We start from the raw sequence: 11515 nt of genomic DNA, 5'->3' as shown, positions 1-11515 counted from the left end.
AGTCTTACCTTTCAGGGTGAAAATCTAAGGTCTGATCTTAATTAGTTCTGCCTAGCAATAACCTTGTTGAAGGCATTGTTTTGAAGGTGACTATCTTCATGGTGAAAACTTAAGATCTTTTGATCGAACAATGACGACCCTTGTGCACTCTTTTCTTTTTGGAGGCGTCACTTTTGGAGAGCTCAAGTTCGGGTGTTGTCTTGGTGGTAAATGTATTGTTGCTGTTAGGACTTTTTGTTCTTAGTTTTCTTTTTATTGTGTGAATGTTGTTGCGCTAGATGTAATTGGTACATCTTTGATACTAATATATTCCCTTTATCGAAAAAAATACAGTCTTTTCTTGGAGACTGGAACAGTTGTACACACAACTTGTACGCTTCGTCATGTCAAAAAAAAGAAAAAGAAAATTTGTACGCTTCGTACTAGCGCGGAGTAAGCCACAACTACTCCGCTTTGAACAACTGCTACCACATACTAGCCGTCAAAATCTTGAAAAGTCCAGACATACGGAAAAAAAATCATATCAGGTGATGCAGTCCGATGCTAAGAGAACCAGACTCCTCCGAGTACAAAAAAAATAAGTAATTTGGATCCAAGCAACACATGTTCAGAACAGAAAACTGGTGCCATGTTACACACAATTTCATAGCAAAACATTGAGCTATACTTTTAAAGCTAGTTTTAAGGAACAATTCTTGTAATCATCATCCCTGACTTCACAAATCAACAATGAAGGCATTGATTGCTATCTGCTCCTTGCCACTGAAGAAAAAGTATCCAGGCCCTAGAGGTGAGAAATTGTGTTGTTGTGACTTTACCTTATCAGCCCGTCATCATCCTGGGGCTTATCTAGAGACGGAGGTCAAATAGGGTACTCTAGTCAGTAAACATCGTGTCTAGACCATTTGATTCTTGTGTGTGGCTACTTCCATTCTCCTCGAATATATCACAGGCATTTTCTCTTCGAATCTTGCGCTCTTCAATCACGTCTTCAATTGAGTCTGAGCAGTAGAGCCCCCTCGACTGCCCCTGTGGTTTGTCAGCTACGACGAATTTGTTGCCTTCTCGGCCTCGTTCAGGAAAGCCAGCCCAGACTGCAGAAATCCACACAAAAATAATAATCAGGCAACTATAAGTCTATACCACCAGTGTAGAACGGCCGCACTCCTGCACACGACTGACTAGTATTCAATCAAAGTCTTCAGCGGAGATATTCTCAACTAAAATTCATAGTAAATAATGGCAGGTGTTTGTGTTAGTATTACAACCACTAAAAAAATCCAGAATATGGCATATACTCCCTATGTTATGTGGGGCCAAGCGTATAAGCATCCATGGTCACCGCTCCCACAACCACAGCAAGTCCAGAAGCTGCGACAGTATGTGAGCGAGTCAAAGCTTTCTATAAGAGCTCCAGATTAGGAATGAGTCTTAGCTTGAGTAGTGTTCCGATTGATGGACAAACCACTACTGTCCAGTTGTTCTAAGAGATTAAGAATCCTACAAAGTGTAAGGCAAACCCTCCATATAATTTGGTAGCAACATGATGAAAAAATCAAGCAAGGAAAATTGAAGTACTTATCCTTCTTTTCCCTCATGCACCATCCCTCCCCAGAGCCAATGCTTCCTGCCCTAGCCACACCAACTCCTGAAGACGCTCTACAATCTAATTCTTCCACATGGTTTTCGTTCCCAGAATCAAAGTTCCAACACCTATTCCTTCCATTTCAAAATCTAAGGCCATTCGACTGTCTTAACTCAAACTTTGACCAAGTTTATTGAAAAAGGTTAACTTCTAAAATACCAAATCAACAATATTAGTAGATCCATCAAGGATATATTTTCATGTTGAATTTACACTGTGTCATGGATGTTAACATTTTTTTATAAACTTGGTCAAACTGAAGAACTTTGACTAAGTACAAACTCTATAGGCCTTAGATCTTGAAATGGGCGCGGCTTGGCCTTGGCGAGCACGGCCTCCCGCCGGCGGCGGCCGTCGGCCCGTACAAAAGCGGTCCTCCCCTCAGGAACGCGCCCCATTGGCGGGCCACCACCAGCTGGTCTCCTTCGTCAACCTCCAGGTCAGGCGGCCACCAATGGGTCAAGCTGGCCTCCCTCAGGCTAATCTTCCTGGGCCCGCAGCAGGGCACATCCGGTATGTGCCTTGCGAGTTTGCCGCACAAGAACAACGATTGTTAGCACTTGCGACAGCAACCTTGCCGCGGCCACTCGTCCACCATGGGATCTCTGAGGACGACGCCCAAGGATACCGCGCCGGCAGCCCCGACGACAACAACGACAACGACATCGCTGACGTCGTCCTCCTCATGGCCGCCGAGTGCGTCATCTAGCGCACGCAGGACGATGTCGACGCAGTGTGCAAGAAATGCGGCGTCTCCAAGGATCGGTACACCGCGTGCCCAGCCGGCAAACTACGCGAGCTCGCCTCCACCGCCGGGCTTCGTCTGCATGTACGCACACGCGCTAGAGTCAGGGATGCGCGTTCCTGGGCACGGCTTCTTCTCGGAGGCACTCGCCCATTTCGGCATCGCGCCGACCCAGGTCGTACCCAACGGGTGGCACATCATGGCTGGATTCGTCGTGCTCTGCCACTTCGCCGGCTTGCCGCCGTCGCTAGCTGTGTTCCGGCACTTCTTCGGACTCCTCCCACTACGCCCCATCACCAACAAGCAGAGAGCATGGTTTTTTTTTTCCGATCCAAGGGCACATCCGATCTGTGCCTCGCCAGTTTGCCACACAAGAACAATAATTGTGAGCACGAGTTTTTCTTCCTCTCGATGCCGGAGCCGTGGACTTGTCTCGTAGAGTGGGGGAGCCGCCCAAGAGCTTGTTGGAGGAGCCGACGCTCAACAGGGAGGATGAAGAAATTGCGGCAAAGCTGCTGCAGGCTCACGACGCCGCTCCCGTTGATCTCAGGACTTACCTTTGCGACAACAACCTTGCCGCGACCACTCGTCCTCCATGGGATCTCTGAGGACGATGACCCGAGATACCGGATGTGCCCTTGAGACCACCGACACCCCGCAGAGGGCACCGGCGATGCGAGGCCCGCCTGGCCGAAGAAGGAACCTTGCTTCTTGTCCGTTGGGATAATGTTTAAAAATATTTCAACAAAATGTGCAGACATCCGAGGTGATAATCAGGGAGATCATTGTCCTGATCAAGCGCTCCCAGATACGAGGGTAACGGAGTGTTAATCTTTTCCATTCCCCTTGTGTGGGTCCCAGAAAATAGGGTAATGGACTTTTCAGCCAATCCATTTCCCTGAGGCGGGTCCCAGGGAGGAAGATAATTGAGATTTGATTTTTGTTCCATTTCACTCGAGTTGGTACCATCGACGAGGATAACGGAAGCTCGATAGTCTTCCGTATCCCTCCATTCGGTCCCAGACACGAGGGTAACGAAGTTTAGTTCTATTCCATTTCCCTCGAGTTGGTCCCTGTCCAAGGCAATTTTGCTAGGTTATTAATAAAGGAAAGAGGACACATGCATTGTGCTTCTTCTCCGAGGTCCGTAAACCCTCGGATTTCCTCAATATCTACATCAGCGTGATTCCACTCCGTCAGGATTTTCACATTTACAGAAGCTCCATCTAGATCATGCAACTCATCTAGGAGTAGCAGTTGTAATTTTGAGAGTAAAACTAGCAGACGCAAGTGCAATAAGAAGGGTTTCTCTGTCAGCCTTCATTGTGTTCGGCAGCAGAAAATAACTCTGTATACTTCTTCAGCAGAGCAGCATGCTTTTTGACACCACACTTCTTGCATCCGACACCCCCCTGTGGTTCATTGTACCGGAGCTTATTCATCTTCATCAATTCCACTGTATATTGTCTCCGTGCAGAAGCATCTTTGGGTTCATACCATTGAGTACCAAGCTGCAAACAGGAGAGCAAATAAATCAGCCAGGAGCATATACACTGTAGGATCTTTCATCAAGAAAAAAAACAGAACATATTTCTATGGGCCAGAAAACGGTCTAGCAGACAAAACCTGAACGATATCTTCCAATAAAAGGTTGCCTTTTGTAATGATTTTCTGAATATTATACAGTGCAAAGAAAGCGCAGTCGGGAGCCGCTCTCTGCTTTGGAACCTGGCAGTAAAGAACAAACCATCAAGCATATAATTTTGAATTTTCAAATGCAAGGCAGCTGAATGAAAGTATTTACCTCAACTACTTTACTTGTGACTTCGTGGATATCCAGCACATTCTTTACGAAACTGTCAATAATATTACTACTCCCTCCGTTCCTTTATATAGTGCCTATAGATTTTCGGCATTTGTTTCAGAATATAAGGTTGTAGCTTAGCTTTTTTTTAATTACCCCTCCCCGTTCAGCGCCCAAATCGTTCAGCTTCCAAAAATTGTTATGGTAAGTTAGAAAGATATGGATTTAGCAAATTTTACGTTGATCTCAAATCATTCAGCAAGGGGTCTTGTGTAAAAAATACTCTTGCGCTAATTTCCGTGCCAAAAAACAATAAGCACTATAGAATGGAACAGAGGGAGTAGGTTTTAGAGGAAGTGACTTAGTCTACAAAACATGAGCACATGCTAAATGTTCCATAAGGAATATCTACCTTTCAGACTGATCAGAATATTTCTTTGTTAGGTGAGTGCCAAGGTTTTTTGAAAAATGAATGCCAACTGAATCCATGAAATATATGGTCGCCGTGTTCACTTTCTGCACATGTCTGCCTGTGAATGGTGGCCAGGCTCCAGTGTTGACTGCTCAATTGGAACATAAGAAAATCAGTCAACACTGGAGCCTGGCCACCATTCACAGGCAGACATGTGCAGAAAGTGAAACTGCGACCATATACTTTATGGATTCAGTTGGCATTCACTTTTCAAAAAACCTTGGCACTCACCTAACAAAGAAATATTCTGATCAGACTGAAAGGTAGATATTCCTTATGGAACATTTAGCATCTGCTAATGTTTTGTAGGCTAAGTCACTTCCTCTAAAACCTAGTAATATTATTGACAGTTTCGTAAAGAATGTGCTGGATATCCACGAAGTCACAAGTAAAGTAGTTGAGGTAAATACTTTCATTCAGCTGCCTTGCATTTGAAAATTCAAAATTATATGCTTGATGGTTTGTTCTTTACTGCCAGGTTCCAAAGCAGGGAGCGGCTCCCGACTGCGCTTTCTTTGCACTGTATAATATTCAGAAAATCCTTACAAGAGGCAACCTTTCATTGGAAGATATCGTTAAGGTTTTGTCTGCTAGACCGTTTTCTGGCCCATAGAAATATGTTCTGTTTTTTTTCTTGATGAAAGATCCTACGGTGCATATGCTCCTGGCTGATTTATTTGCTCCCCTGTTTGCAGCTTGGTACTCAATGGTATGAACCCAAAGATGCTTCTGCACTGAGACAATATACAGTGGAATTGATGAAGATGAATAAGCTCCGGTACAATGAACCACAGGGGGTGTCGGATGCAAGGAGTGTGGTGTCAAAAAGCATGTTGCTCTGCTGAAAAAGTATACTGAGTTATTTGCTGCTGCCGAACACAATGAAGGCTGACAGAGAAACCCTTCTTATTGCACTTGCGTCTGCTAGTTTTACTCTCAAAATTACAACTGCTACTCCTAGATGAGTTGCATGATCTAGATGGAGCTTCTGTAAATGTGAAAATCCGGACGGAGTGGAATCACGCTGATGTAGAGATTGAGGAAATCCGAGGGTTTACGGACCTCGGAGAAGAAGCACAATGCCTTTGTCCTCTTTCCTTTATTAATAACCTAGCAAAATTGCCTTGGACAGGGACCAACTCGAGGGAAATGGAATAGAACTAAACTCCGTTACCCTCGTGTCTGGGACCGAATGGAGGGATACGGAAGACTATCGAGCCTCCGTTATCCTCGTCGATGGTACCAACTCGAGTGAAATGGAACAAAAAATCAAATCTGCATTACCTTCCTCCCTGGAACCCGCCTCAGGGAAATGGATTGGTTGAAAAGTCCATTACCCTATTTTCTGGGACCCACACGAGGGGAATGGAAAAGATTAACACTCTGTTACCCTCGTATCTGGGAGCGCTTGATCAGGACAATGATCTCCCCGATTATCACCTCGGATGTCTGCAGATTTTGTTGAAATATTTTTAAACATTATCCCAACGGACAAGAAGCAAGGTAGGTAGGTAGCGCTCCGCGCCGCTCCCTCACGCGCTGTCGTTCTCCTTCTCCGGCCAGGCGGGCCTTGCATCGCCGGTGCCCTCTGCGGGGTGTCGGTGGTCTCTCCCCCCTCGCCATCCTTGCTTCTCATGGAGGGCAGCGGCGGTTCGGTCGGGGGTGCGGGCGGCGACAGGGACCAAAGTCCCAGATCTGTCACGTCGGTACTCCGGCGGGAGCAACCCATCGTCTCCGGCCTCGTGCTCTCTCCCTCTCCTTCGCGTTCCCCGACGCCTGAGTTCCCTGGCGCCCGGCCTGGTGAGGTGGCGCCAGAGGCCGCTACCACAGGTCCGGCGCGGGTTCAAGACAGGTTGGGGGTCTGGGTTAATCCCCGGCCCTCACGGAAGACGGAGTGGAGGCGCCGCAAGGCTGCCCAGCGGGATCACCTCAAATTTCCTGCACATGATCTTGTGCACAAACTAATAGGTAATGTTCATAATGCTTTTATACCTTTCCAAAATCAATTTCAAAGCTTCCTTAGAATTGAATGTGCGCTTGTGCTAAAAGTTTAGACGTATCTCTAACAACAATTAGTGCATTTATTATTTATACACTGCTAAGGCAAATAAATCAAAATTCTCCTAGGAAACCTACCAAACATTGATGTCTAATTTTCTTGTGAGGTCACTGATACATCTCATGAAAGCTCAGTTTATGACAATTCATAGTAGTTAGACTCCATGCCCAGGTTTAACTTTGATTATACTATTAAAGAAATTATATCTCTGTCTTCCATAAGAATAACTTTTTACACTAGCCTCCTGTTTTCTCCGAAATTATGAACAACTTGGAGACAAACACAGAAGTGTCATCTGCCAAATAATTGCATGAACCAGCTGAAACCAAGTACTCCATCCGATCCATATTAGTTGCCACTAATATAGATGTATCTAGATATATTTTAGTTCTAGGTACATCCATACTAGTGGCAAGTAATATGAATCAGAGGGAGTAATAGAATTAAAACAATGGTTCCGCCACAAATTCTAGAACAAAGACTGCTTATACAGCATCCAACCAGTACAAACTAAACAAGGACTACAAATACTGACAGAAATTGAAGTGCTGCTTTTAGTTATCAAATGGAAAACTTCCAGAAATGAACAACATTATATCAAGTTTTCCTCTGTGTGCCTATCTGAATATGAAAATACAAGCACAAATTCAGTGATTCCTTTCCATTGCGAGTGCAATGATCAATTTTTTAGTATCAAATTCAAAGTAGAACCTTTTTAGTATCATTATTATGAAGTTATTCCAAATGCTGAGCAGTACAGCTAATAATTTGGAGAAATAATGCAGCAACCCAAATTATTGATGTAGGAAACGTATTATTTCAAGAATATTTTGGTCAAATGGAGCAACATATATTAATATAACATCCTAAAGTCTGCATAAGAAGTTCTGCTACTATTTCTGTGAATCCAAATGATTGAAGTATTAATGGAAAGTTCCGGTGCATAAGGCAACAGAAGATAGGAGATATTTGTGTTGCAAACAAGCAAACCACGCTGATTTTGGCACCAAGTAAACACGAAAAACTAATAGAAAAATCAAGCTAAACATTTAGTATGTACCTTTTCTGGACGTCAACACTTTTTTTTTCTGTATATCTCAACTTATCACCTAGAGGAATATCAAGCCAACAAGAACTATATAAGGAAGACCTGATTATTTAGGTTACGTTTGGCATCGTCATTGCCTTTCAATATCATTTATCATTTTCTTTTCTTCACAGAAAAAGAAAAAATCTTACTGGGATTAGTAAGGACTACCTAACTAACTAGATTCCGTAGCACAGCAGGACACATCCCATACAACTGCAAACTGGCTCTCAGAGAGATTCCATGATTTACTCCATAAAACAGTGAATGTCACAGAGAGCAAAGGGTTTGTGAATTCCTAGCTCTTATTCAGATAACTGCATTGCTACAAAAAATTCATGTCACATCAAGCGAAGGAAGGGAACGTACCACCAAAGTGGTGGAGAACAATCGATGCTGCAACTGTAACATTCAGTGATGCAGTTCCGCCACCGTACTGAGGGATATAGACGAAGAAGTCACAGACCTCACACTCCTTCTGTGAGAGTCCTGTACCCTACTGGATGCAACAAACATTAGAAGGATTTAATCAAAGTAGAGGGCTCGTAACAAATCACTAGCTGTATTTTCAATGAACAGCACTCACTCCAGTTTTAACTTGACCAGTAAACTTTAGAAACGATTTAAAAGGAAATTTCTAGCAACTACATAATGGAAATGAACAGTAGAACATGATAATTGAAAACCATGAAGGATAGTGATACTAAGCATGTTTAACATGATATAAAGCCTTGAGATAATGTTTTACTTGCAACTATGAAACAATTGAAATTATCTCAAAGTCTCCTAGGTGCCCACACTGGTTTCTAAATCCATCTGCCATGAGACATAGGCGTAACTCCCTATTTCCTGCCATAGGTGGCTCCACTGCTACACCAACAGCTACAGCTGGAATAATTAGGAAACAGTATCGGTCATAAATTTGATCGATCAAATACCCATTGGGGATGAAAGTTGCAACAGATATGAAATTCCATTATCTGAGAGGGGAAAATGAAGATAGCATCTTGACAGACCTTAGTATAAGTCAGGCTGTATAACCAGAAATTAAATAGCATCTATGGTTAACATAGTCATGTTTGTCTAACTAATTCTTTTTGTTGCAAATGTCCTACTAATTTTCCTATCAATATGGACGCCTAATGTAAGGAAGGTGTTTTTTCTTCCAAATTGCACTTCAGTGAAGCTAACTACAACACGAAGTTCCCATCAGCAGATACAGAAGTGTTTTTGTTGAGATTCCATATGTTGAGGATTTGAGTTGAGTAATACCCCATCCCGGTCCCCCTCTTAGAAATTGCATACCAGCCAAGTTAATTTCACAAATTAATAATCCAGCCCTCGTTACTGGTGCTGAGTCATGAGAATCCGACCAACCTCATTGCCAAAGAGGAACGCGGTGCTCCTGCGGAACGGGTGGGCCGTCACCGGCAGCGCGTCGTCGGTGATCTCCACGCCGCAGATGTCACACCCCCTCTCATCCTGCAGGAAACAGCAGAAAATACAGGTCACGCGCCAGGAAGAGGGGAGATGGAGATTCGGAGGAGGATTTGGGGTTAGGGTTTAGGGTTTAAGGATGGGGCGCGCAGATTCGGGGATTTGCTGAGCCAGGGCGGAAATTACCTTGAGGTAGGCGCAAGCTGTGGCGAGGGTGGTGAAGTGGCGGAAGCGGAGGTGGGAGGTGGAGCCGTGGCTGCCGAAGGCGCTGACGTCGCGGCGGCCGACCACCACCACCTCCGCCACGCCGAACGCCGTCGCGCTCCTCGCCAGCGTCCCCACGTTGTGCCTCTTTGCCACGTTGTGCACCACCACGATGCTCTCCGCCGCCCCGCTCGCCGCCGCCGCCATAGCCGCCGTTCACTCGTTGCTATTCTCGCTAGGGAAAAGAAAGAAGGGGAAAAGTGAGGGAAGTTGCCCTGAGCCGTTCCGCCGACACGCGGGCTCCACCAACCGGCACGACTCAACCTACTTCCGTAGGTCAGAGATCCACTTCGCCACTATCAGGTGGGCCCGTGCTCGCAGGATTTAACCCATTCGACTAGTCACAATGCATAGTATCATATAGAAGTATCATGCGTATGATACTACTACATGTTACTATCTCCATAATGTATGGTATCATATACTAGTATCATAGTCTCTATATATTAATTGTTTTGTAGAATCTCAATGCAAATATGTGTACAAGATTTACTTGACATTGTTTTTTCTAGTAGTATGTGCTATGATACGGTATCTACCTATGATACTAGTACACTCTCTCTCATCCTTAATTGCACTGCCACATCAGCATTTTGCATGCATGGAATGCATGATACTACCTATGATACTCCCATTGTGGGTAGTCTTCCAAAGCTTGAACTCGTTGTTGATAGTCTCCAGGAGAAATGTAGGATGGGTGGAATTATTTTGGAAGGGATGCCAAGCCAAGCCTTGATCACATCACAAAGCCTTTTGGTAAAGCGACAACAGGAGAAGAGGTGAGCCGTTGTCTTTTGAATTTGCTTGCAAAGTGAACAAACACCACAATTTGTCTAACCTCTCTTCTCGAGGCGGTCCACCATCCAATGCCTATTATAAACGGTAAGCCAAGCAAAAAAAAGATTCTTGGGGGCATCCAAGCCGTCCAATGCCAACAATAGTGATCTTTGAAGCTGATTGTTGTCCCAAAGAAGAAAGAGAACAACATGGTTGGACGACCACACCCGGTTCGACCTGACAAATCTTGTGAGACCGGGCCTCGCCATTTCCGCGATGAAGCCAAACCTGGTTGAACCTCAATGGTCGGAAATAGAACTGAGACACAAAGATCACCTACAAAACATGAAGATAGAAGATTCTCCGCCCGCCTCAACACCTGCGAAGGGACGACCATCTACGAGGTGGCGAGGTGTGGAGAAAATCTTATTCTTATTCCACACAACATCGCCACCGCCAGAAGAGCTCCGCCTCATGTTGACCAAAACCTAACTCGAGACTCCTAAATATAGCACATCAAGAAGGATCCGAAGTCCCCCACTCCCACCGGCCACTGGTAGAGGGGAACCGTCGTTTTGCCGGCTGGGAGCAGATTTGGAAGGAACGTCAATATGTATGTATTTTGACGTTCATGACAACATCAAATTTCTTCCTGTCAAACTTCCCTCCCTAGCCTGAAGTATTTTTCCCAAAAAGATGGAAATTTTTCAGAAGACGTTACCCTTCGCGAAAAAAAAGAAGTTGACCAACTGTAGGCAAGAGTGGAGTAGTCATGGATCCCAATGTTCCGACAAGCTCAAGATCCAGGTCCAGGCCAGCACTTGTTGCCGTAAAGCTGACAGCTCTGATTCCCCATTCCCTACCAACCACGCCCAGGAATCAGAAATGGCCAGGCTACAGGGAACATCCACTCCAGTCTAGTGCTACCAGAAATGGTTCACACGATATTTTTGGCTTCACAACAGTTAAGCCTGCACAAAAAAGGGTTAGCAACTTAGCAGTATGCAACAAGGAGCGGGATATATCCATATCGTCTAACTAGTGAGCATGGTGCTAGAGCCCATAGCTTTAGGGTTGGAAGGGGTATTGCAAGTCATTAATGACCACCATTCGTCGATGTTAGACCACTCATGAGTGCGGATGCAAGGGATGCCAAGCCAAGTCTTGATCATATCCCAAAGACTTTTGGTAAAGCGACAATAGGAGAAGAGATCAGCCGTTATCT

At 44.8% G+C, this 11515-nt stretch overlaps 1 protein-coding gene across 1 annotated transcript; it reads right to left on the bottom strand.

Annotated features, from left to right (window-relative positions):
* Nucleotides 1-541: 541 nt before the first annotated feature.
* LOC124646456 (putative TrmH family tRNA/rRNA methyltransferase) lies at nt 542-9660 on the bottom strand. The gene is made up of 4 exons (XM_047186564.1): nt 9436-9660; nt 9190-9294; nt 8182-8308; nt 542-1094 (listed from the first exon to the last, which is right to left on the bottom strand). Exons 1-4 carry the CDS (start codon nt 9658-9660, stop codon nt 877-879), a joined length of 675 nt encoding a protein of 224 aa, XP_047042520.1. The 3' UTR covers nt 542-876.
* Nucleotides 9661-11515: the final 1855 nt, after the last annotated feature.

This window comes from Lolium rigidum, chromosome 4, assembly GCF_022539505.1.
Source record: "Lolium rigidum isolate FL_2022 chromosome 4, APGP_CSIRO_Lrig_0.1, whole genome shotgun sequence".
NCBI lineage: Eukaryota > Viridiplantae > Streptophyta > Magnoliopsida > Poales > Poaceae > Lolium > Lolium rigidum.
Note: the sequence above shows the minus strand (reverse complement) of the source record. Positions and strands in the feature narration are given on the sequence as shown.

Excerpts from the sequence above, each read along its gene's own strand:
- LOC124646456 (XM_047186564.1), bottom strand. The coding sequence starts at position 9,660 with ATGGCGGCGGCGGCGAGCGGGGCGGCGGAGAGCATCGTGGTGGTGCAC. Across the intron at positions 8,309-9,189 it reads CGTTCCTCTTTGGCAATGAG|GGTACAGGACTCTCACAGAA; the intron begins GTTGGTCGGATT and ends TGCATCCAGTAG. Across the intron at positions 1,095-8,181 it reads TGTTCTCCACCACTTTGGTG|TCTGGGCTGGCTTTCCTGAA; the intron begins GTACGTTCCCTT and ends GGATTTCTGCAG.